This window comes from Anas acuta, chromosome 6 (assembly GCF_963932015.1).
Source record: "Anas acuta chromosome 6, bAnaAcu1.1, whole genome shotgun sequence".
NCBI lineage: Eukaryota > Metazoa > Chordata > Aves > Anseriformes > Anatidae > Anas > Anas acuta.
In genome coordinates, this window is record NC_088984.1 from 19,786,057 (window position 1) to 19,814,053 (window position 27,997).

General features: G+C 36.6%; 1 protein-coding gene across 9 annotated transcripts in view; it reads right to left on the reverse strand.

The window, feature by feature from the left end:
* The window catches only part of STK39 (serine/threonine kinase 39), a 127,308-nt gene that overhangs the window by 49,030 nt on the left and 50,281 nt on the right, over positions 1-27,997 (reverse strand). For 4 of the 9 annotated variants that reach the window (XM_068686760.1, XM_068686759.1, XM_068686758.1 and 1 more), the window contains exons 3-13: positions 24,966-24,981; positions 24,785-24,841; positions 24,400-24,512; positions 19,119-19,227; positions 17,901-18,042; positions 15,740-15,795; positions 15,145-15,254; positions 14,955-15,056; positions 13,512-13,645; positions 10,110-10,158; positions 9,938-10,003 (exon numbers count right to left, since the gene is read on the reverse strand). In XM_068686760.1, coding sequence (XP_068542861.1) covers positions 9,938-10,003; positions 10,110-10,158; positions 13,512-13,645; positions 14,955-15,056; positions 15,145-15,254; positions 15,740-15,795; positions 17,901-18,042; positions 19,119-19,227; positions 24,400-24,512; positions 24,785-24,841; positions 24,966-24,981 — 954 coding nt within the window. Of the gene's footprint in view, positions 1-8,226; positions 9,079-9,937; positions 10,004-10,109; positions 10,159-13,511; positions 13,646-14,954; positions 15,057-15,144; positions 15,255-15,739; positions 15,796-17,900; positions 18,043-19,118; positions 19,228-23,460; positions 23,582-24,399; positions 24,513-24,784; positions 24,842-24,965; positions 24,982-27,997 lie in introns of those variants that run through there. The other 5 variants (XM_068686764.1, XM_068686763.1, XM_068686761.1 and 2 more) reach the window with 3 other exon arrangements.

A 27,997-nucleotide genomic window follows, 5' to 3' on the forward strand; every position in this document is an offset into this window, starting at 1 on the left:
GTAGCTTTTTTAGCATATGAAATTATAGCAGCTTTTGGATTCAAGAATTAATGGAAAGCCTCACAAAAAAAAAAAAAAAAAAAAAAAAGCCAATATTAAATCTCTCTTCACTTGAGGAAGAAAAAAAAAAAGCTCAAGTTTCCTAGATAATTGACAAAGGCCAAGAACACACAGTTACCATCACCTGGTAAACTTCCAAGTATGGGAGTAACTGATGCTTTCCCCTGCATCTTGCATTAACATCAGTTATACCCCAGCTCTTTCAGTAAGAGAGGGGGAGTAATAGGAAATACTCAGTGTTAATACTGGACATAAGTTATACAGACTAAAGACATGAAGGACACCTGTCAACATGGATAAACACAAGCACACCAACAGGAACTCCAAAAGAAGCTAACAAGCACATTTGTAAGCAATCTTTTGCTTCTCTACTGTGTTCAAAAAGATGCCCTGATACAGGATCATCTATTTAATAGGAACAGCAATAAACAGTCTTGGTGGAATGACACTTACATGCCTCAGTCAAATCTCAAAGGATAAACCAGCTTGAAAAACGCAAATACAAACTCAAACGCAAGTGGTAAAAAGAATTCCAAACAAATTCAGCATCTGTCCTTTGCTTCTTGAGTAAGTTAGTCCATGACTCTAATTTCCAAATGCCTTCAAATAAATTTGTGTAGTCACATAACTATGGAAAATTTACAAAAATTCACACTAAACTAGACAAAACTTCACTTGAACAAATTTGCCAGACAACAGATTAAACAAATCAAAGTTCAAGCGTTTGTGATTCTGAAATTTTATAAAATCATCATTAGAATCAATGTTTTTTCACTGGTTCGTGGCACACAAACAATGAAAACCATCACTGTTTATCAGCCACAGAAAATAAATCCTAAACATGCCTTATTTCTTTAATATATATATATATATACACACATGCAACAGAATCCTACTATCCAGCTACTCCGTAGAAACTTCATAAAGAAGTCCAGTTTATTCCAGACAGCTTGAACATAAATCTGTCAAGAAAAAAAAAAAAAAAACAACCACCAACCAGAACGTTGTTTTCTCACATCATCATACTACAATTGCCCTATGTTATGGATTCAAAAGTAACTGGATCATCAGTTGCCGTTTAACATAATAAGAGGAACGTAAACATTAAATATAGGCACTCTGATTTGTTGCTAGAAGCAAGGAGGAACCACTTAAACAATGCTGTACATTTCAACCTTTCCCTAAAACTGTGTAATGGTTCTTGCAGGAGATAGGACACCACTATTACAGATCCCCAGAATTTCTTAAAGATAAGATGGCTGAATTGCTCTTTAAAGTGCTAGTATTAATTGGTAATTGATGAGGTAGGTAGGTTTTCTGTTTATACCCCCTTCCCCCCCCCCCCCCTTCTTTTTTTTTTAAATCACAAGGCTCAAAAGCTTCACCTCTCATACAGATTCAACCTAAGAAATTTACCATGCCATTTGCTCCTGTTACCTTTACAGGAAAAAAAGAGGAATAGGACATTACAGAACACAATTCTGTTTTTTAGCAGATTTTACTCTGTGCATTTCTCTAAGAAACACACCAGTTCCCTCCATACTCATCTTAAGCCTGTTGAGCAATCAGGTTTTACAAACTTTACCTTCAGGCCTCTTTCAAACCTTTCCTGAATGTTTCCCAAGATACATAAACTAATTTAAATCCTCACATCTATGCATCTATTTGCATTGCAATGCAATGAAGGAAATCAGCTTCCCATCAAATTTATCCAATCAGAGCACAAACCTTTTGCTTAAAACAGTTCTAAATTTAATCACAGCTTAGCACTTGGGGTAAAAGGCAGATATTGGAGAATTCACTTTTCTACAAAATATTTTCATGCAAAAGACCATCATTCATTTTGCATATGAACATCTACGCTGTAATCACATTTTTCCAAAAAGAATCTGAGGTACAGGAGAGAGCCTGAATTCCCCTGTGTATATGTCATCCTCTGTTCAATAATCATGATGTTTCCTCAAGAGATGGAGGAAGTCGCCATTCAACTGAGTCTTAAAGGCCTGTGGATACCCCAATCCCTTCGCTGTTGGTTATTACACTCCCCATAAGAACTCATAAGAGTTCATTATGTTGGGAAGTTTCATTTCAACTCTGACGTAAGCCAAAACATCCTCCAAACCCCAAAATGTAATTGGGAAGGGTTATTTTTTCCCTCACCAATATCTATGCAGATTATCATTATTAATGGAATGTACCACTACCTTATTAAAATAACATCCAAATATTTCTGCTCTGTAAGAATCAGGTATTAAGATACTACAGTAAATTGCTGTTTTGATGTTTGCTTTCCCTTCTCTTAAGCCTCTCTGCACAATACAAATCCTTATGTGGAAGCACCTTTTCTAGATTTTTTTTTTGTCCTACTTGCAAAAGTAGTTAGACAGAACTCTAAATGTTTTATATTTATGTGCAGGAACATTTTTTGTTGTTGTTGTGTTGTTGTTTGTTTTTTTAAATGCAGGGAGGCCTAAGCCGCTGTTTTGACAGCAAGCATTTTAACCTGACATAGAAACCAATTCTGCAATAATTCTGCTATTTCAGGGCCAGACACTAATTTGGACTCTCATCTCTGAATTAAAATTCTGTTAGGTGCAAGCCATCACTCAGGACTATGTAAGTCCTTTCCCCTTGCAAGATCTGGGGAGGTTTGCTGCATCACATCTTTCACTGTACAGGTAGCTTCAAATTCTCTATTATGCCACCCACGTCTCCACATTATGGAAACATTCCTAGGGTTACAATTCATACCTGCAGAAAATGATAGGTAAGGCTGGTCCTGAACCTTGAAAATTAACCAAAGTTACAATTCATGTTCTACATCACATTAATTGTTATTGCTTCTCTATGTTGTACAACCACATCTAGGTTCTGCATAAAGAGCAGATTGAGAAGACACAGATGACTGAAGGTTTTGCTGTTGCTGGGAAGTTTCTTTAGGCATTTCTGGTGGGTATATTACATATGTAAGAGAAAAGAACCTTTTGAATTAAGAACACAGAGAAGCTCCTGGGAAGCAAACATGTTATTTGGTGTACACATCTCCCGTGCTCTCAAGTCTGAAAGTTTTGAATTTCAGTATTCCAAGGTGACCTAGCCAGAGGAGACAAAGCATCATCAGAACTTCAGGTTGTATGTCCTAAGTCAGAAAAAGCATGAGCAGTGAACATTCTCACATATACATTATCTCACAAGATAAAGGAAATCTTGTGATATCCTTCAAATCCAATAAACTTTTAATTCCAACTGAATTTTTCAATTCCAAGTCAAGTGTAACTGGTGTCCACAAAACATGGAAACACTGATAGAAGTTGTTATCCCATTTAAAATTTCATATTAGAATTATGATCATAATGTTTCATTTACTTCGGTATTAGGCTTTCAAAATCAAATTTTGATCCCACATTATTTGTCTTCAATAATTAACTGTACTTCTTCTGTTAGAATTAAAGTATGTATTAGCAGCTATCCAGCACACCCTTGCAAAACAGCTGTTTACTTTGAAGTGTGCAATGTCATGTTTATGAAACATATATAATTACCTTCAGAGAGACAAGTCAATAAGGGAAAACTGTGAGACACTAATGCAAATTCACAACTACTTATTTCTTCCTTAATACAGCACAAAGGACTGCAAAAACTGAAATGGCACCTAAGTCATTTAGCGCATAAATTTTTTTCAAATCTCTAAATTACCAATTTTACTCGCTACTGGAATCATTTACACTGGAAATTTCAAGTCAATAAATGCAAGATCATTACTTTTTCTTTTTTTTTTCACAAAAGAACAATGCATGAAAGAGATGGATAATTTCAAATTGCATAGGACTTCCTTAACTCTCTACTGCTTCTTGAATAGTGTCTCTTTTATTTAATGGATAAAACGGCACAAGTCAAAGAACAGACATGTTTATTAAAAAATAAAAAATATATTAAAAAAAAAAAGAATTTGCTTTAAATACATATGATACTGGTTTGTTTTCAAAGCCAAACACAAACAGTATCATGCTCAGATGATGAATGTGACAGAAAAACTGAGAGAGGAAGGCAGGGCCACGAATTAAGAAAATTGCCAGGAACACTTACCTACACACACAGTTTACACATTGAATACAGGGGAGCAATCAGAGAGAGGAAAATGAAGGTATTAAAGAGACCCAAGCTTATTCAAGACACTTAAAAGGAATTAAGCTGTTCAAAACAAAAAAAAATGAGTATAGTTCTCAAAAAAGTTATAAATGATCATGAAAATAACGAGCATAAATCTACAATTTTCATAAAATCCAAGTATTTAAAACTCCAGTGTTTATATTTTAGTATGACATAAACAGCACACATTTTACCAGGCTTTAGCATTGAACATTGCAGACCTAGAGGAGCTTCTAACTTTGCAACGTTCCCACAGCCTTCTTGACTACAAGGACTGAACTTGCACTGTGTTAGATACGGCTGCCCTCTGCTGTCTGCGGCTCTCCCACACAGCAGTTAAGATGCACAAGCTTTGTAATTCAGTTGACTTTTTTCACTTTTCATTTTACATACTACCTAACTGTATTCAAACTGTGCATGCGCAGGTGAGCAATCTTCTCCTGGAGCTACTCTTCAGTGCTAAGCATAAGTTGAACTTTGCCTGCACACTATTACTATTCCAGTCCATCTTTCTAATCTGCGAGCCTTAAATTGCCTGTTCTGATTAAAACCTTGAAGTTTCCAGTTCTTTCCATCATTTTAACTTCTCGAGCCAGAAGCACTTTTCAGCTAAAATTAATTCCCGTGTAATACCACTGGGCAGCATAATCTCAAGGATGTCCTGCTTGACCCATTCTCCCCAACAACTTTAAGAATACCATTACAAGACCTCCTGATCAAAGAATATACCATCAGCATCATGCAGTTTCTTTATGCTGTCTCAAGTCTTTAGCCAGAACTCATTCAACAGGGTCTCTAAGGATATACTACACTTGCATTTCAAGGTAATGAAACTCTCCTCCAGTATTAAGTTTCAACAACTTAGATAAATGTTAAGTATTTAAGTTGCTGGTCTAACAAAAGAAGTTCTCATTATTCACCAACTTCATGTTAGTCATGGTCTAGACATTTTTGAATGGGTCAAGAGGTTACGAACACAACATTGGAGTAACAGCACCGATCTGCTCATTCACGAATGACGATGGCTATTTCACTACATAAATGAATTCTGAAGTTGAACTATGATGTTTTAAGAACTGGAAAACACTATCCAATACAAAGTCGGATTACTTTTTAATGGTTAAGATAAATTGCATGTAAGCTTTTAAATGCCACCAAAAAAAAAATAATACAAGTTACATGTATTATAAAAAAGTTTACAGCCATCTGAAGCATAAAAGACTCAAAGAGACAACTATTCCATAGTTCCTTTTAAAGCCTGTCTGTTCTCTAACAGATTAGCTTCATTTAAGAGCACAAAATCCAGCTTCCTGAACTCTCTACAAATGGCAAAACCATTCTATGAAAGAACAGATGGGTGAACCCATATACATCATATGAAGTTCTTCGTATCTTATGGCACAACCGCATTTAAGTGTAACGGACAAATGTTGACCGCAGTCTTTTCTTTTTGTTTTGTGTTAAAACAAAGCTGATGAAACTGTAAGTGTCCACCTCTTAAAACATTTTCCGATTCCACCAACCACAAATGGAGGCATAACTTTCCGATTATGTAAATTTGACCCCCAAAAAATCACATTTCGTGGGAAGTGTTTCTGTTAATTTTTACTTTCAACATCTTGAAAACAAACCTTGCAAAAAAGACAATGCCCTTTTCTCCTCTATTTTTTTAGTAATATTCAACATCATTAAAAATAGCTGCACTGTTTTTTTCTTTGTTTTTGCTTTTATTTGTAGCAGTTCTACGGGTAAACTGAGGAGTTAATACTCTGCGGTGGAGTGGCCTCCCCAACAGAGTCTTGCCAATACATACTTATCATTCAGTTGCTGTTTTCCAGAAAAATCATACCAGGACAGCATCTGTCCATTCTCCTCATATATCAGCCATAATGAGGTAAGCATTTTTTGAAGCGTCAAGAATCACAGCAATGAATATATGCTTTTATTAATAATCTGGGCTCAGATTAGTGTTGCTCTCTGCTTTACAGAAGGTCTGGAACACAGCTGTATGAACACCAACCCTTGGTGAAGAGCTTCTATTAGATCAAATCCATCACTGCAACATGCAAATGTTGCAAATGATGCCTTGCTTAGGTCGTATCATACTGCTCTCCCTACTAGGATTGTTAATTTCTTTAACAGGATAACATGCCATTCGGATCCATTTCCCTTAATTAGCTCTACCACAGACCTAGAATTTCAACCCATCAGTAAGGGTATTTCTACTGAAATTTTAATAAAAACTGGTATCACTCACAGTAATCATCTCTTTATGCTGTCATTTTTTTCCCCATTAACTTACAACTCTAAGGTTTAAAGAGCTTCTATTAACAATGCAGTGCAATAGCACCTTCCGAAAAATAGAATTCAAGCCCAATTACTCAGAATTGTGGTTTTTTTTTGTTGTTGTTTTGTTTTTTTAACTAGTAACAGTTCAGATAGATATTAAATGTAACTCAGGCACACCTTTTTCCCTGTTCATTTTGTAAAAGTGGCAATTATGCAGGAGGTTCTCAAAATTAAAGAAATAGGATTATAAAAATCACAAAATTGACAAATGCCCTTTGGGCATACAGAGTACGTACAGTAGTAATTAATTTTTTAGTTTGACCAGATTTCAAAGCTGACTGTGGAATTCTGGAAGCTGCTTCTAACCTCCTCTGTTCCAATACAGCAATTTCAGTCACAAATGAAATAAAACTTAGAGTTCAGTCCAAAACTAAAACTACTTCAACACGTGTTAAAACATGTATCTATACAACAGCTTAGCAAGAGCTTAACAGGGGTGTAACACAGCCCTGATCTAAGCAGGACAGGACAGGCTTCTCTACCATAACACCATCCAACAAGCAAGAAGCTTCAGTCAGGCCTCCCACATTTCAATCAGCAACAAAAGTGTGGCCTTGGAGAGCTGTCCCCTGCTTGTCAGACCGCACTGCGTTTGGAGTATTCACAGCAGCCATTTCTCCAGTTTTTCTAGACACCAGCAATGGTCTCCCAACTGAGTAGTAACATTAACAAAACCCTAAATGGCCAAGTTGCATAGCGTAACACTTGTTCTTGTAGATCGGTACTGATATGCATTTAAGCAGGTTCTGCACATAAACAGGCAAGATACGTTCCTCCTGGGCCAGTCAATTCTAGAAGTGTTTTAACGTTATCCTTGATTACCTGAAGTACCAAGAAGAGGCATCATTTCAAGATTAACACAATTAAAAACGAACAAAGGCACATGGGTAATACATGCACAACAATGTAGTTTACAACACAGTAGTTTCAACCCAAGCTGTAAGACTTGTTGAATCTTATCCATTTGGTTTTTATAATAGGAAGCATCTTTACAGGCTTGAATGTTTTCCTCACACATACAAGACCATGTGTACCGGTGATTTCACAAACAGGCCTGTATTCATATTTAGTCAAAACTGCCACCAAATGTAAGTTGTAAATACATTAGCAAAACATGAGAATACTATGTCAAGAGAAAAGAATTTAAAGTTAAAACTATATTGAGGCTGGAGTTCTGAGCAACAAAGCAAAGTAACTGTACGTGCAGTAAGTGCAAGAAAAAATAAATTACTACAGGGCAGATCAAATACCTGCACCGACAGTGGTACTGTAGATCATTAGTTACAGGCATTTCTTACCCAGTGCTACAGAAGATAATTGAAACAGTGATGACACCAGTTCCTTCCTATCTCTTACCCAGAGACATTCTTTTTTCCATTACAAGGGTTGTTCTTTCCAAGGGTGACCTCTTAGACATTTTACATGTTACATGAATGTTAGAGCAACCAAACTCTGCTTAAAGCTGTTTTATTTAAACAAAAAAAAAAATACAGTTTTAATATTAAAATACATTTATATTTTATAGTATCTTAAAACAGCAGCTACATGCAAAGTTGTAAGTGAATTAAATTTTAAATTCCTAATGAATTTTAATATTGCAAAATGTAAATAATTTAGTATTTTCACAAGCTAAAACCTTTTTTTTTTATTATTTTATGCTGCAGTTGAAAGGCCTATAATTTATTACTCTAGCATCATTTAGCTTTTACTTATTAAGAATCACTTCTCCTCCAAATTAAGAAGAGTTGTACAAAAAACATTCAACAAGCTGTTGCTGATGGCACAAGGGAAGCTACTATGAATTCATTTTGCAATTCCAGATGCTAACTTAAAAAAATCAGTATATGTACATGGGTATATATGAGTTAACATGCAGCTCCTATAGCTGACCTGAGGACTCAACTGAGAGAAATTCTATGAGGTCCATGCTCTGTTGGAAACAGAGTTAGTACTAGAGCATGCCTAAATTACTCCTACAATGCCCAAGAAGGAAAATGAAAAAATGCTCTCTCTACTTATTTTTCTCTCTCCAGTTAGGGCAATTTTTATGTGGGCATTGCTGCCACCACATGGCCAAACAGCTGAACTTTGCATTTTGCAGATAGTGCACAGCTCAACAAGCTACTACTACCCCTACACTACAAGAAGCCCTCTCTTTCCAGCTTTGTTTTCCAGCCTCTCAAAGTCCAACCGTTGCCACTGATTTCCCAAATTGCTTCTACCTAAGAGAAGAATTAGAAAGAACTCATACTATACTGAACCCACTGACAGCCTCTTCCTATCACAGAACACCAGCTATAGAAACAATTAGATGAAACATTCACAAAGACAACAAAATGTTACAAGCATCAGTTCAGTTCACTGCTAAGAACACGTAAGAAGTTCTACAGATGTCCAATAACCCTGGAACTGGTGTGTCACGAAAGGCTGCAACAGTTCTTTCCTGGAAACACCCTCCTTCAAACATCTTCTCAGAAAGATGACTTTGAGAAAGTTAGACTGAGCACTTTGTCTTGATACCTGCAGAGGTTTAGCAATCTGAGCAGCTTACTCATACTGAACCTATATTGTGAGTTTGTTTGGAATTAAGTTTAACTTCTCATAGACTACAAAGCAGGAGTCTACATTCATTCCTGTCTAGTAGCTCTTATGAACAGTAGCGTGCTTCATTATTTAAGTTTTAAAATATTTACCTGTTAAGAATTTTTTAGTTCTGCTGAACCTCACCTGGTAAACTCCTTTAAACAAGTGCCAAAGATACCACAGAAATATCAGCATATGCCATAGTAGTGGGATAACTAATAATAATTAGTTCAAGATAATAATTAATAATTACTATTAATTAATAATATCAATAATATTGTTAATAATTAAGGTAATGGTTTAACTCCATACATTTTGGAATAAGGTTTTATAGGTCCAAGTAACTCAGGAGCCCTCTTGTAGAGTTTGACCCTGACTTCTACACATTTAAAATACTCAATGTTTAAAATAACCCAGAGAATGAGCTAGTCGTCAGTAATTACTACTTCAGTACCTTTAGCTTTTCCTTAGATAATCAAAGATACAAGTTAGTTATGCAGCTTATGAACCTACATGTATATGCATGCAGATCTGCCACTTTTCATTTGCACAACCATTTCACCTATAAGTTTCCAAAAGGGACTGGGGAAAAATAATCATATCACATACAATGATATGTACCATGCATCACTTTGACAAGGCCAGCAAGAAAGTCAAAATGCCCAAAGGCTACCCTGAGAAGGCTATAAAGGAGTGCATAAGAGAACAGCTCAGTCAAGTCAATTAAAATTTAAGAGAATTAAACAGTCCCCGCCTTTCCTTGCATACAAGTCAAGAAAGAGGTGAATACACTCACCTTTTTTGCTCTTTGTGCTATATTAGGTGTTCTAGTGAGAAGCTTTTCAATCAGATATTCTCTATTCTGCAAAACCAACATTTCATAAGTTAAAAACCAATACATGGGAAGAAGAAAAATCATGTAGATTTTAAGGCAGAGCAAAATTTACTTGTAGGGTTAAACATTTTACCTTGGCTTTCTGGAAAAATTTGCATTTTAAAAGTTCTGCTGCTGTGGGCCTGAAAGATCAATAATAAATTAGAACAGAAAACAAAGACCCCTCTCAGTGAATACAGTACAGGACGTTAGTTAAATGGTACGTCTCTAATACTTTTGAATTAGTACTGTATGAATGGGGAAATGAATGGCAATAACTACTGAATTAATTCATACATACTTACCACACATGAAAAAAATGTTTCCCTATGGCAAAGATACAAAAAAAAAAACCACCACCACCACACAAAAAATCACTAAGTTGTACATTTTTCTTTCTTTCAATGCAAATATATTTTACCCTTAATACAAAAGGACAAAAAAGAAAAAGTCAAGTAAAACATGCTTCCCCAAGTGACACCATGAATGCAACTAAACTTTCCTCCACAGCAATTAAAGGTTAATTCCATTTTCCAAACAGTAACATCATATTTGCTAATTGCCTTCTTTCTTCAGTGATGCAAGCAGGTATTCACAAGAAACAATACTGACACTATTAATTTGATGCAAAAAACAAAGAACCATGAGGAGCTTCACCCAACTAAACAAATACCAATTCAATAGTTTTAAGGTCAAAACCTACACATTTCACGCTTACTTGCAGTTCTGTTCAAGTCTATTTTTTCCAATCACCTTCAAGTTTATATTTTTGAAGTTTCCAACAGATTTTCATAATCTTACAGCTACTGAAATGATTCCAATAAAGGGATTTGTCCCCCTAGCTTCAGGGATATAAAGCTACACATCCAAACAAAGCCACATTGTGGTACTGAAGCAGACTCTGGAGAGAAAGAGAAGCATCTCTTGGGATGAAATAAAATCCTTAAGGTGTTGTTTTGTTTTAATTCTTTCTATTAGGAACTGAGGCCCCTACCCAATGCTGATTTCAATATGGCTAAATCTAGGGGAGCTGGAATCTCAGAGATTCATAATTTCCAAATGAACAGAAGCAACATCTGCTGTGGTTTTTCATTTGAATTACAGCAATAGAGTGGATACAGCTTAGATTTGATAAGACAGTGGAAAGTTTCCATATGGAAAAATAAAAGAACAAAAAATCTGAACTAGTTAATTTCTCTGAGGACACATCTGAAGAGGAAGTGAAGAAAAACAGGAATGTATCCCAGCTCGCTCCTGCTAGAAATAATGAAACTACTCCTGTCATCAACAAAAAGCTTTCAATTTAGACATAAGACAGTAGTTCCACAGAGCACTTATTTTTCTCCCACTCCAAAGCACCAGACTCTAAAATAATGGAGTTCTTAGTGGTGATACTGTGAAAACCACCAATCTTAGCTGTAATTCACACAAACCTTGGAAGGGCAAAATGGAAGGAGAACCTTTTAAAAATCAGTTTCTGCATTGAGTTTTCAAGTTCAATCTCAAATCAACTTTAAACTTTAAAACAAATCTTTGTGACCCAGCACTATTCTCTCTCAAAGAGCCAGATTCTTGGTAAAGTCTTATCCAAACTAGTGTTCATTGCTCCACCATTATTTATACCAGACACTTCTGAACAGATCTGAAAGTGCTTTCTTGGCATGTTAGCCACACACACTTAGGAGTGAATTACAGCCGAGGACTGTAACCTACATACTTTTCACTGAGGAGAGAAATACTCATATACAGAAGCCCAAAAGAAAAACATCATGGCCTGAGAGACAACAGTGCAATGCCAGTCACAGAATTTGCCAGAAAAAGCAGTCTCCTACACAATGACTATGGAAGTATCTCTAATGCAAAACTAACTTCCAACTGTGAAGAAATAAAATGTACCAATAACCCTACAATATAAGGACGCTCTCTATCAAGTTAAGAGTAACTGGCATGTAGATCTCATCACCTATATGCTGGGCTAGTTGTTCAGTTCAGATCAATCTAGACCATGAAAATACTGTATGTGTTAGAACACTACTGTTTCAACACTGGTATCAGGTAACTCTTAGCATTGTATATTCAAGGAGAGGAGGAAAGCCATTTTAATTTTATACTTGTGTTTTCCTATTCATTTAATCTTTCCCCGAAAATTGCTGAACATAGGACACTTAAAAGAAACTTCAGAGAAGAGAATCATAGAATGGTTTGGGTTGGAAGGGACTTTTAAAGTTCATCTAGTTCCAAAGCCACTGGCATGGACAGGGGATACCTTCCACTAGATCAGGTTGCTTATGACCTTGAACATTTCCAAAGAGGGAGCATCCACTTCTCTGGACAAAGATTATACTTGATTTGCCAGAACGCTTCATTCTGATCCATAAGCAGCCAGCAAATTGCAGTGCTAAGCTTAAAGTATTAGGACTTGATACTAAGACCACCAACTGGAAGGAACTGAGGAATCTGAAATGACCTTTCAGTCACAGCAGAATTTAAAGGATTTCAAGAATAAATATCTTAACATGCAGGTTTTTTTTTTTTTCTTAATTATATATGTCTAGTGTTACTTCCAGTATTGCTGTTATCCTTGAAATTTGACTTGCTTCATACCTTGGACTTAATGCTAGTGGAACATCAGCAAATGAAGAACATACCATAATAGACCTAATCACACTACTCAGTCAGAATGGCTCTTTCAGACCATAATCTTTTTTTTTTTTTCCCCCCAGAAATGTCAGCTGTGAATGTTTTAGAAAAGTGCTATATTGAACACCCTCAGGAAATAATGTGAATTAGAATGTGCCTCCTCCACCTCTTCAGCAAGACACCTACAAAACTTGGTCTGCATAAAAACGAATAAAGAATAAATAAATGAATTGCTCTGGGAACTGGAAACTTCAGCAATAATTCTGAAATAAATGTTTAACATTTTCATCATCTTGGCTACCCCATTCAAAAAATACAGCAAGAAGAATCAAAACACAAAGAGAATCGCCTACAGTAATACAAGGATCTCTGAACAAGCTCAGAGCATCCCACTTCAGATTACAAAAATATCTCTTAATAAGTAATTTTCTCTGGAGATATTAAAGTTAAAAGACAATACAAAGCTCAAGACTTTTTTTTTTTTAATTATTATTGTAAAGGCCAAGAGGTCATAGTGTTTGGGTATCAATAGCTCTGTTTGATCAACTTGAACAGTCTTGTTAGATTATGGAAAACAAAAATTTATATCTTGCCTCCAATGAGAAATTAAGATATACAGCAAGAATTTTGTTTGATGAGAACAGCGTATTTAAATATAATCAAATTAGGTTAAAAAGATAGAATAAAGCATAAGTGACAATTCAGAGGCAATTTCTTCTCCCCATATGAAGATACTGAAGGTTAGTATTACAAAACTCAAATCATATGCTTAAAAATGATGTTTAAATACTGGAACCCTAAATAGTCTGTACATTTAAAAAATGTAATTCCACGGTGTGTGGAAATAATGACTTACCTTTTGGAAGGATCTTTTTGAAGGCATAATGAAATCAATTTTCTAAAGGATTTGCCATACTTTTTCATCATCTCTTTGTCCTCTACACCTGTCTCTAAAGTAGGAGGATCATTTTGCAATGTCAGCATTAACACCTACAGTAAAACCCAGGAAAAGGTACTGTAAGCAAAACCAATTCAAAACATGCAGAAATTAAAAGAATAAATATTCTTCAGATATTTAGATATCTTGATTTACTACTAAAACAAAGTAGTGCTGACCATCACAACAGCATTTCTATACAGTCCTCAGAACAACAAACGGTGTAACTGATAAAAAAATACATTAAAAATAAAGGATATATACACCACTTTAAAATTCCCCAAATAGATGAGAACAAGTGGTCAGAATACTTAAAATGTTGTGCCCAGGTGTTGCATCCCTGCAGTGTGGACTTGTGAGAATAATGTGAACACATACGAGTGAAACAGAAAAAGAGGAATAGTAAGCAAGGTTGCTGCAATTGACATTTCTACTGCACAGATCAAAAAAATACAAAACACTGTGGTGCAACACTGCAACATTTACAGTATTTCAGACATAAATGCAGATCTCATGCCTGAATAATGAAATATATTTTTCTAGGATGTTATAAAAATAATAAAAAAACAATTATTCCTTTATCAGCTATGTTAGACACCATTCTACACCTTTTCAGAAATACTACTGTGTACAACAGTTGCTATAAATTTAAGCATCTTAACACTATATAGGATGGTGTATCTTCCTAGTTGTGAACTTTTAATTTTTTTAACTACTCTAGGAAAAATAAACATCAGCCACAAGCTTCCCCCCTTTCTCCCAGCACGCTTCCCTAATAGGCTACACTCTTCTTCAAGAGGAGGCACAAAACTCATTTCCAGAAAACTCTGTTACTTCCATTATTTTATCAGAAATAGTGACCCAGCACTATTCTCTCTCAAGAGGGATACAGTAAAGTCTTAACACTTCTTAAGTGTTAAATCACTTAAAAAATGTCCAAATTGAGGAGACACTTTTTCAGAAAACCTCTACATCACCCTATTTGAAAAGCCAATAGGCACAAAAACATAATCAGAAAGACAGAAGAAATCACAAAGAATGTACTACATACTTTTCTACCTTCAACAGAAGTGTCGTGTTTATTCTTTTTATTTCCTCAAAAGTGAATGAAGCAACCCATCTTAAATGCTAGTAAGAAAGGCCCAAAAGCCCAGTTTCATAGGTCTGTGCCTTGCACGTCAATGCTCTCACACAGCTGCCTACACACCATCACCACCACCACCCACATTCAGCATCCACAAAGTTGCTCTACCTGTAGCCATTTGTCAATAGAAAAAAAAAAATTGCAATAACCAAAGAAGTTTAAAGACAGAACAAACTGATTTCTAGAACCCTTTGGCACTAATATAAAGTGACAGTTACTTTCATAGGAGGATATTTGTGATAAGGTGCTGCTCCTGTTGCTAACTCAATGGCTGTTATCCCAAAACTCCACATATCAGCCTTGAAGTCATAACCTCGCACCTGGAATAGAGCAAGAAAAAACAAGGTAGTGATTTCTCAAGATATAAAAATTAAATATTTTATTTTTATTTTTAAACGTTTGTAATACCTGCTCCATCACTTCAGGGGCCATCCAACATGGAGTACCAACAAATGTTTTCCTTACTTTGTTACGAGTCACATCGCCTCCTGTAGCTAAAAAAGCACTAACACCAAAATCTGGGGAATAGGAAAAAAAAAAAAAGATATAACCACTTGAACTACCAGTAACAAAGCAAAGGTTTCATACAGTAGAAGTGAAGTCAACTCATAAAAGTCAACTCTCTTTCATAAGAGAAACTTGGGGTGCAGAATAACGAGCAGTCACAAGGGGAAGACCTAAAAGTACTTTTTGCAAATAAGAAGCCAGAAGGTAAAATCCACGTTACAAATCAGGTACCTATTCTTCAAAGATGAAAGGAGATTTTACTTTGTCAAGGCAAAAACATTTTACAAGGAAGAATATCAGCCTTTTGACACAAAAATACTGAGTAAATTTTAAAGTCATGTATCATTAACCAAACATCCTAAAACTGGACCACCTACAGCTACAACTCTCCAGTTAAAAGCCAATAGGAAAACTCTTATCTATTGTCCTTCAGCAAGCCTCATATTCCTTGTTCTTTTATTTAGCCATTACTTTTTTTTTTAATCACTGCCATTACCTGCTATTTGTACAGAGCCATCTTCACCCAGAAGAATGTTGCCAGCCTTCAAATCTCTATAACATACAAATAAGAAGTTACTTTTATGTAAGACGTAAGAAAATACATTAACTTACATTTTATGAAGAAAAAAAAGCACATCTTCATATTACATAGTTTCACAAGATGGTATTTGACAATTTAAAAGGCAGAAAGAAGAATTGAAGTATTACAATAAAACATAGTGCAGAATAAACTCAAGCTTTATCTTTGTGTACAGCCACACAAATTGGCCTTGGCATAAGTTGAGTAGAATTCAAGGATACATTTTTAGAATAAATATTTAGGTCCAACTGTTTTACCTCCTTTTATAGATGTAACTTCACAAATGGTTTCAGAGCTTTATGGCAAGAGTTAACAATTTCTCACATTGAAATGCACCACTAATAAAAAAAGTGAAAAAAGTTGTCTTCTTTGATCTCCTGAAAGATCGAATGGTAAATATAGTGCAGATTTCTACCCAATTAAGTTATTAAAGCTCTGAAATAGTAACCGTGTTTTTATAGTGTACTTGGATTAAAAGTTACTTGAAACTGAATCTGTCAAAAATATGCGCACTTAAATGTCAACTACCTATCCATGTAACACACTACTCATAGATAACATTTAAAAAATACTTTCTAAAATAGAAATGTACATCCCATTCTTAATGCAAAAGATAGATAAATCTTTCATACAGAAAATGCCATAAACATTAACAATTTCAGCAAACCTTTCCAGGATTTACTGAAAGAAATTAACACTTTGTTGTTGAAAACTAACATAACCTGCTTCCTTATACATAAAGGAGAGTACACTAGAACAACAAAATCCCTTCATTTTTGAAACATTTCCAACAGGAAAATACTGCTTAATACAGTGTTCCCCAAACCACAGCTTTCACCTGCAACATACATAGAGAAAAGGAATGCACATTGTATTCTTTTGAACAGGACTTCTGTGTATTACTGTTTATAAATTAGGTATTATAAGGAGAAATCTTATGTGTAATAAGGAGCTTTATCCTTAAGCTCCTTTAAAAAGATAAAAGGGGAATTCCCAAATCTGACCTGAAAGGGTCCTGTTATCCCTAAAAGCTAATGAATGTTCCATCTGCAGCCGTATCAGTGTAATAGAAGACTACAAATTAAGTTTTGTGTCAGATCTTTGGAATTCCAGACCAGAAGTCAAGTTAACTGTTCTTTATTTCTCCATTTATCTCAATTTCCTCTCTGCAAAACGAGGAAACAGTTCTTGATTTACATCAAAGGCAGTTCATTTCTAAGATGAGACGTTAGTAGTACACAGAAAGAGCCATTACTGTGTTATATCCCTGCCACCACCATTATCAGTTCTGTCTACACTGAATTTTTTGTGATAACACTCTATCATAAAGACCAGTGCTAGAAACAGGGCCCCTTCTTGGCATCTTTCTTAAAAGGCAAATTCACCTCAGTAAAATTAATTAGGGAGGTCAAAGTACAGCACTTCCCATTTCCAAACAGTGGAAGCAACCTCCTGATCACTACAACAGGTATGTATAGACCTCACTGGGGGGTCTACACAATTTATACCAAGGTAGCCAGCATAGAGAACATACAGAACATAATAATCACAGATACGTATACATCAAGATGCAGATCCATAATATCAGACTTGGCTTTATGTATAGTCATATAGAGACATCTGTAGAATTGTATTAGACACTACTAATTATCAGGAAGAAATACATTCCACATTTATGCAGCAGTGCCCAAGTGCCTAAGATAATGTGTTTACTGTGCAATACAAACACAAACACATGTATAAGCCACAGACCACACTGCAAACTAAAGTCAGATTAAATATAAGGAGTACCAGCAGTTACAGAAGTATAGACCACAGTTTTGGCAGACTTAGTGCAGCACAGGCCTATCTTGGCTATAAAAGGGACAGACAGAATAAAGACTAAACAAGTACAAAGTGACAAACCACAGTGAAGATTACAGCATCTGCCTGAGCAATCTGATTTAAAAATTACTGATCACATTTACAGTATGTGAAATAGGCAATACAATTTGCTTAACAAAGCAACTGCAGCTGACCAGTATCAACACCCTACACAGCAACTTAGAAAATGCTTTCACTGTATACATGCTCCTACCTGTGAATTTGTCCATTCCTGTGTAGATAGTCTAAACCTTCCAAAACTTCTTTAAGAATTGTTGCTATTATGGGTTCTTCAAGGACACCATTTTTGTGCTCACCTCTATTGACAATATACTTTATTATATCAAGCATTGAACCTATATTATAGATCCAGGGAAGAAAGAAAAAAAGAAAAAATATATACAGCGTTATCATATTGTATTCTTGAAAGTTATTTCGTCATTCTTCCCTTGTTACTGCAATTTATATCTTCAGCTAATGAGCTCTCAGAATAAAGCAAACTATTACCTCATTCAAATGAGAAACAAAGGAATGGATTTTATCAAGCATACCGTAACAATGATCCATTAGGAAGACCCACTTGGTAAACTAAAAATTCAAGACTAATCCAGATTTAGACAACAAGCACACCAAACATGTTTTTATTACCCACCTTAAATTATAGTTCAGGAGTTTATGATGTAAACATGCAGCTGCAAGACTAGGAGATATTCTTTGCACACAAATGATGACTACATTCCTAGTGACTTGCGGTTTGACACTGAACTTCAGTTATTACTAATCTCAAGGAATTTAATTTAAGTATCTTCTTCCTGTCCAAGTATTTTTCAACACTTCACAGTACATCAGGGCCTCACTTGTCTAAGCCAAAAGCCTATTCAATTTAATCCTTTTCTTCTTCCAGAACCACATACCATTTCTGTACCATTAACTATCACCAGAATAACTGTAAAGGGTGTTCAGTTAGCTTAAGCAACAAAAAGGATGTGATATTTATAAGACCTGTCCTAGGGAAGAATATTCCTTGGATAAGAAATGAGAAATACCAAATAAAAAATCTTTACAAAAATAGAAGGGATTTGTAACTCAAAAAAAGGCCACATTGACAGGTATCACTTAATTCTCATCATTAATTTCCCCTACACAGCCTTAGCAAACTTTAACATAGTGATTTAGAATAAAAAATAACAGCAATTAGATTAACATAATTTATTTCAGTAATTTCTAGTATGTATTATCGATATAGATATGTAGACTTTTTAAGCTTGTACATTGCTGTTATAACATTTAGCATGTCTAGGTCCTCAAGATTCATCCTATAACGTCTCTCTTGCCTTCTCCTTACTTGGTTTAGGTCAATTAACTCACAGACCACACATTAGAAAATTCATGCAATTTCCTTGCAGCTAAACAAGTAAAACCAGTAACTTACCCCCACTTAACAGCTTCATAACCAGCCAAAGCTCATCCTTCACCACAAAAGATGTGTAATAGGTCACCACATTGGGGTGATTGCATTGACTCATTGCTTGAATTTCTTTCTGTAAGAAATACAAAGTCCAACATAACATGGCCAGCTATCAGTTCTGCTTGTGTAAAGTGCAAGTTTAATTCCAAAGTGAAATACTGTAACAAAACTGAAATATGCAAAGAATATGCCTCAAGGCATGAAAACGTTTCAATTTTACCTATAGATCTACATTCAAGACAATACATTATTGCAAAGAACATGAAGGATGCTTGGCCAGGAGATACAGGCATAACTGCATCAGTTTTCTTCTGATATCAGCTGAGAAATTATGTTTAAAGTCCCAGAATGAGCAGTGAAGAATAAGCCCACTCCAAGAGCTGAAGGTGTGGGAATAGACTGGACAGCAGAACACAAGGAGAGATTAAAACCTATTGCCTTTCCTGTTCAAAAGGGATATGAAAATACAATGGGAGCAGGAGGGAAAGAAGGAAGGAAGTGGTAGGACAAAATACACATCTACACTGGCTCTATTTACTGTGAGGTGGACAGATGGACCACAGTCATGTAAGCAAACAGCAGTAGAATAGGAAAAAGCAATGTTACTGACTGAAAGCCTGAGGAAACAATTGAGCAAAGGAGCACACAATCACCAACAGATGCATGATGATGCAGCATTACCAAGTAACACAATCTACAATACAGCTGTACACATAAAGAATGACAACCTTGTCTCTTCTTTTCAAGTAGAGAGCCCTTCTCTAGTTAATCTGTCACTTAACCGTTCTGTTACACCTTTCTGGCTGTTCTTGTTGTTCTGCCAAACCCCAATGCCTTTAAACCTCCTTTGTATTTGAGTGTTTGGCATCACAGCAGCTTAAGCTCCAACAGCCCTACCTCCTTCTTCCTCTCTGCCTCTGGCCACACAGCCCTGAACCATCCCTGACACCAGATGTGCTCCTGGAGGGAGAGCCATTCCAGGAGCCAATCCATCCCCGAAAACCCACTGCTTTCTGGTGGACCCATGCTACACCGATTCACCAGTACTCACTCAAGGCAGGCACTATGGCAGTCCCAATTAGCTGGATTACAGCTACCACAGAGGCAGTTTTCAACTTTCAGCCTCATTTCAGCGACAATTTTATAGACTTTGGGGGGAGGAAGGGAAGGCAGTGTTCAAGATCACAATCTCTTTACAATAAAATGTTAATTATGCTATTAAAAACTGATTTAATCTCATGCCTGTTGGCAATTAAGTCAGGCTGTAGTCTGCCATACATTTCAGCTAGTAATGTTGTCAAGTCCTCCTCCCCAGATAACTTCTCAGCCCTGAACCACAGAAAGATGAACGTCTGCATAACCACGCAATGAGCCTAACTGAGCAAATTGCAACACCGTGTTTTGGGTGAATTTTTGTTTGTTTTCTGGGATTCAATAGGCAGCAAACAAAAGAGAAGAAATCTATGTGGGGCACATTTTCCTTTTCCAGTAGATCTTAAAGCAAAGCCAAATCATTGTCTCTGCCTCAGGTTCTTAATTCAACTATGCATACCAAATTCTTACCTTAACTCTCCCATTCCGTGACTATTTCATACCTTCTACTGGCTTATTGCTTTCCTATGCTGGTAATATAATGATTGCTCATGAAGTCTGCTTGCCACTACTGGACGAAAACACATCTTAACTGTTTTATTAGTGCATGAAAACTGCAGAAGTATAAATAATCATCTATAATAAGCTTCCCAATTTAACCCAAAAATGCTTCAAATGTTTTGGCTGTCTGCAACAACTGGTGGCAAAAACTGAGCTATCACAGTAACCATGGCCAAAGGTATCTTGTGTCTCAGCTTTGGTGATTTCTTCCAAACAAGTCTTTACAAAACAAAGTAGAAATCACACCATGAGAAATAAGGGAATAACTTTTAATAGGGAAAATGTTAATTTCAGATGTTTAATTCTGAATAGCCCTTATCCCATGCAGTAAGCCTCTATAAACTTCACTAATTTGGCTGAGGCCCATGACACACAGGTAAGAAACAATTAAAATATACAGTCTAAGGAAGAATTTGTAGCATAGCATCCAGGTGAATGCTCAGAAGCTGTCTTCATATTCACATCACTTTAGACATTTGGCAGCACCAAAGCCATAGTGGCATTTAAAATTTCAAGTCTTGCCCTCATCCCCCTGCTTCTCCCTCCCCTGTGGTGTGTGTGAACTGCATCAGCAAACATGTCCAGGTTAAAAGCTAACTTATTTTCAGCCAGGTTATTTCTGATCCAGTTTCACTGATCAGCTGCACGAAAATATGTCAGCCTAAGGGCAGGTGGGTGACGCAGCAATAAACAACTGCAAGACAACTACTTTCAGTGCTAAGCTGCAGCATTCACAGGACCTGGGTTCAGCTCCAAGTAAGCCGGCAGGTGACCGTTCTGTGGGTGTTTCCTGAGGGACACAGGCACATGGGACACAACCACTTTGAGGAACTGGACATACTGTGTGAGGGGCTCCTCCACACAGCCTACCTCAAAGGACTATCAGACCAGAACTTCAAACATTCTAGAAAAATGTACTCAAATTTCTTGGTGAAAGAGACAGTTACCTGGAAACGGCTCTGTCAGGGCCTTTAGGTAGAAGGCTTCATTTCACTTTTATTGTACAGCTTCGCAAGTTCCATATTGATCTGACAGTACTCCACTGTAGCAGCTAAGCCTTGTAATGGATTCAGAAGCTACCCTTCATGATATGCACAGCTTAGCTACTATCTAAAAGCCAGTACACAACACACAGCAGGCTTACTGCTATAATGAACATACAAGCAGTACAAAACAGCATTTTCATGCTATCCAGACTCTCATCTTTCCTAGAGTGCTGAGAGTAAGCCATTCTACAGAGGGCTTTTTTTGTTGTTTTATTTTTATTGTTTGGCAGGGTTTTTTTGTGTTTGTTTGTTTTTTAGGGGGGTGCTTGTTTGTGTTTTTTTTTTTAAGACGAGCTAAAGGGATGGAAGAATATATTCTGTCAGAACAATACTAAGGACAGGAACTTCTTGGCTTCTGAGGTTAAGTTACGTTTAGCACACAACAGTGAGAGCACAGGACTCTGCAGGAAACCAAGTATTGAATTTCAGGAGTTGGGCAGTTTGTGTGTAACGTTAGTATTATTTAAACCCCTCCCCCACTGCTTTTCTATTTTAATTGACACTGGCCCGAATCTTAAGTCTGTTTATGTGGACATCAAGCTTGCTGCAATTTCTACTTCGCTGAAGGCCACATAGCTGAGAATGTGAGGGAGGCCTTTGCACACCATCCATAGAAACTTATCAGCAGGATTTTTCCAAAACAGCATGTTCAGAGGGCAGTTTTAAAGTATCCCCACACTAACAGAAACTGATCAGAGCAAGTGATTGAAAATTGAGCAGACTCAAAAATGTTAACAACAAAACAGAACATTTTAAATATTTAATCAAGGGAAACAAAAATGTTAGCATAGGTGTAACAAGAGTTGCGAAGGCAAATGGTTTCCTTCTCCAGAGTAGCATCTTTCTTTTAAAAGCAATTTTTAAGTCTTTATTACAGAGTCAGAATAAGTATACTTTCACTGAAAAAATAATTTTGAATGTTTAGGCATGCACATGTGTGTAGAAATATATAGAAGTATAAAAGAAGTCATATGGCCTTTTTTCCCTAACCTTCTAACCAGGAATTGAGAAAGACTGAATTTATGTTAAGCTCAAAACAGGTTAACAAATAAAAGAAAAAATCTTAGCACAGAAAAGCAGAAACTAACTTATATTAAAAAAAATAATAATAAAGATGGTATGGACAGTTGTCTGTACCAAAGGAAAGCAATATGGGACAAGAAATTCAAAAGCTATTGCCTCATGTATCAGACAGTGGAGGCATCTCAACAGTAAGGACAATCAAGTACTTGCCAAGGTAACTATATACAATTTGGTAAGTAACTGTAGTCATCTGTCTACACAATCTGGGCATCTCTTGCAGAGTTTTGGCCATTTTGTAGTTTGTGGGTTTTTTGATCTGTTGTGACTTTAATTTTTAATTCCCATTATTAGTTCAAATTCTGATGAATAAGATGAATGTTTGACCATTTTAAATATATTAATTAGTATTTTTAGTTTTAGAGAAGTGTTCTCACTACCCCAATCTTCTTTAAGAACACAACAACATCCCATACAAACTGTTGCACAAACTGAAGGCAAATGCCATCGATCACCAGGGGAAGAGCATTTTGGGTCCTCCACTGCAAAGAAGCCATTTTATCTGAAGAAAACTGGATGGACCATACCCTCTGTATCAAATTCAAGATATCTTTTGCACTGGCAATTCCCTGCTGAGGAGATCATTTCCTTCAGAGGCAGGAATTTCTGCATTAGAAAAAGCCCACAGTCTCTAGGCAGTAGTATAACCTGTGGAACAGAAGAAAGTGTTCTCACTTTTAGAATGGTTCTGTCCTTCAGTTCTTGTTATGCTGCCTATACATAAATAAGCAATTATCTTGTAAGCACCTGACCAGGAGCAATAGAAAGCAACAGTGCCTGTTTGCTTTATGAACAAGTTTTGTGACTTTGGATTACCATAACCAGTGCGGAGGAAGAACTCTTTCAGTCCCTTTTACAAAGGGCATCTTATAGGTACCTCCCTCCTCTGATCAGTGACCCAAACAAATAGCATTCCTCAAATGGTTTGTTATGGCCTGTCGGATAAATGTGTGTTATTAGCTGTAACAAGAGTTTCCTTGTGTAGCTGGTAGTGTAGCCATTTTTAGTTTTCCCCACAGAAGACAGCATAAAATACTCCATCAACTACATTTTTCCACTTTTGGTGCTTTAGACGTTAAGAAACCCTTCTAAATTTTACCTGCACATTTTTGATCATTGTTTAACCAAAGGAAAAAAATATCTTTCTCCAGTGTTAAGGAACAAGAGATAACCAGACAGTAATCTCTTGAAAATCACATCTCCAGAATGCAAGGGGAAAGGTTCTTCCCACAGTTCCCAACAGTTGGTTTATCCCAAATGATTCAAATTTGTACTTGTTTTTGTGGCGTTAGAAAACATACATAAGTACAATTTATTTTAGAGAAAGGGCACGCCTCTTTCAGGTTATTTTCTGGTCCTTTTCTATTATCCTCTACAAAATTTTGCCCTCACTCCGACCAAGCAAAAACTGAAATGAAAACAGAGGAGCATCTCCCTGTAGATATTTCTCCCTTTGATTTACTTACAAGTAACTCATCCATACTGGTTTGGCATTTTTCTAAGTTGATCCTCTTTATTGCTACACGTTCTTGCCTGGGTTTGCATAGCGCAGCCTGTACAACTGCTGTAGCACCGCTACCTGAAAAAGGACAGAAAAGGAACACAGACTTAATATAACAGAAGTATAAAACCATGTCCAGTGCAAGAACATAGCATTTAAAATGAACTTAATTTTTTGTTCAACCCTTTTTCAGTGCTTTCCCCACATGCACATCTTTCTATAAGGAAGTCAGTTTACACATCTCTCAAATGCAAAGAAGTCTCTACCCCAAAGCTTCTGTCCCATACTCCACAAACAATTCCCAAGATAAAAACTTAAAATGATGTGCTCTCTTATCAAGTCACACCCACCTCTTAAATGCATTTCATATAGTTTGGGAGCCATCACACCTTTCCCTTTGGACACATCTGTGTCAATCAAGAACATAACTCACAGAGTTAACATGATTTAGTGTTAAGGGCAGAGGGGGCGGGGAAGAGTGCTTTATCCAATGTTATTTCTTTCTGTTGTTTCAGGTCAGTCCCTGCTTACCAGGCTTTTGTTCCCACTGTGCAATGAAAAGAAAAACACCATTAAAGTTGAATATGCCAAACTTTCTACAGGTTCATATGTGTTCCTGCTCATTCATCATGATTAGGGTAACATCCTACAAAAAGCATGCTGATTCTTGTAAAGAGCACAGGAGGCACAAGTATCACACCAACAGTAAGAAACTACGTGTTGCTGAATGGTCTGGCAGGGAAAGTCAGTCCCAGTTGATGTTTAAATCACATACGGTCAAACAATACACAGATAACAATGCTTGATGGAACTGAACAAAACATTAGGGAGAACATTTTCCTTTTTCAAAGCATGCTTTATTTGTGAACAGCAGGAGTAAGAGGGGTTGTTGCTTCCTTTGTCAAGCACCCACTGGCTTTGCCTCAATCAGATGATTGCAACTAATATTACAAGAGCTGTACGGTGGTTGCGTCTCTTGCTGCCACATCAAATACAGCAGTATGGGCTTCTTCAAAGTAATTACATCATGCTCATTTGAGCAGAAATCCAAAATTCCCCAATGAGTACTTTCTACCTGCAATTCCAACGATTTTAATATACATAATGGATTTCTGGTAACTCACTGAATTGAGCAACATGTTATAGTTGCCTGCTCATACATTATGTTCTATTTATCCTCAATAATTGGCATGTCCTAGATGAATACAAACTGTGAACAAAAAGCCTTTTGTTGTCAAGCTCTACAAACGTGGATTGAGTTACAAGTTGACTTAAGAACAATTGAGAGCTTTTCTCTCTGCACATCTGAAAACAGCACCGACAATACCTCATGACTGAGAATTATTGTCCAAGTTTTAATTGCTATTTGCTTAGATATTTTCAGTTCATTCACGTGTTTGGTGTTTTGGTTCCTTCCTCCCACCCTCCCCCTCAATCAAATCACAAAGCTTAATAACTCAGTGTATGAGTTATTAAAAAATGCTGAACTCATCTTAAGAAAAAGAAGCCTCCACAGGACTAACTAGTCATTCTTTTGCAGGATGCGGTCACAGGCAAATATTGACATGTCCTGCTCTGTCTGCTTACAGAACAAAGTCTTTTAAAAACTCAATAAGCAATAAAAGAATTAAGAGATTTAAAAAATAAATAAAACATCCCAAGGACAAAACCAGCAAGTCAGCACAATGCAACTCTGAGATTCGTCCTACACCATTCCATTGAAGTTATTGCTCAGTAGACATCAAGACAAAACCCCTCGCTATTTTGGCTACACAACTGTAGGTTGAGGCAGGGGAGAAGACAACATGTTTTTTACCTACTAAAGATACAGGAACTAAGATTAAGACTTTTCTTGAAGCATCTTTTCTCCCTATGTCAAATAGCATTTGCTACTTGTGGAAAGCAATCAGATCATCACTTCCAAAATGGGTTCGTACACCATGACCACATAAAAGATAAACAGAAAAGCACAGAAAAATTATTCAGTCAAGCCATGACGAAATCCTGACTGCTTCCTCAAGTTGAAGTGCAATGCCAGTAAGAAACACTTTAAAACATCATGGAAAAATAAATTACTAAAAAGAATCCTGTCCCATCACTGACTCCACAACTACTACAGCACTTGTGAAAGTTCTGTGAGACCCCAAACCAAAGAGTATGTCCTTACTGCTATTTAAAAGTTCGTGATTACAAAATTATTCCTGAGCTATCCTTATACAGAAGTTGAAGATCTGTTCCTCTCTTGGCTACTGAAAATGGATGAGACGTAAGATTTTAGGACACGAACTAGATTGAAATTTATTTATATAAAAAGCCTGTCACAATGCATTTCCTGGTGTTTTCTCCCCAGACACAGAGGAGGCCTTTCAGTGCGATATTCTCCACCCTATGAAGAATATGATGCACTGACAATGCAAAAAGGTTTCTATGTTTAGAACAAAGTCAAACTATCTCTGTATCTCTTCTTTCTTTTTGCCTTCTGAATACCATATGCAATACAATATTTTGCTAGTCAAGGCACTCTGTGCACGCTGCCTTCTAAGTGGTACCTACACACAAAGCTTGTCTGAAAAAACAGTTTTGAGTACTGAAGTACAAGCCAGGCACTTAGTGGCTATATGCCTCCTTCTTAAGAGATTTTCCCCTCTCCTCTTCTGGTAAACAACCAGAGATAAAGATGAGGGAAGTCTGAAGATTTCCCATCTGGTCTGAAGATTCCTTTTTGTGTAAAGGAAGATGCCCTACTCTGGGGTCTACTAAACAAGCAGAAATTTGAAGTTCCTGAGGAACAGCTGCTATAAAATGGACTATCCAGATAAGTAATTCAGTTGAGAGAGAACAGACGACGTGAGTTATGCTCCATCATACAGTGAAACAACAACCACCACCACAGACAGCCATGACTTCTTCAGGTATACTGAACCTTACCAGTCTTCCAAAACCTACTCCTTATAGCTGTGACCATGCTAACTGCATAACTGAAGCACAGACTGGTTTAAACATCCCATCACTTCTCTCTTTAGAAAACAGATCTAGTATAATCTAAGTGCAGGCAGGATAAACCACGAAGCCTTTACATCCAGCTGTCTCCTGCAGAAGAACAAAAGGATCACCAGTTGACAGACAGGAAAAAAATAAAATAAAAAAATAGTTGTGTAAAAGTGATAGATTTTTTTCCCACTACTTGAAATGTCATCCTCCTGCAACACTAGGAAGGAAAGTCAAGAACTCTTTTGGCCAATTTCAAAAGTTCACAATGAAATAATGCAACTGCAGTCCACATGAAGATGCCTATTTCTGCCTGTTGTGAAATAGGAGTAGGTCAGAGTAATCTTGAACTCATTTCTTACTGTCATCCTTCTTTGTAGTACAAGTGTGCACTTAAAACAACCTGTTCCTTCGTGCTCCGAACTATGCACTCTGTACGACCCTGCCTTCAGAGCAGCACAGCCATTAGAAATACTCTGACTTACTTCGGTTCATGCAACAGAAACTTCTTCAAGAGCTATTATGTACGATTACATTTCACTTCTGAAAGGACATAACCTAAGAACAGAAATAAA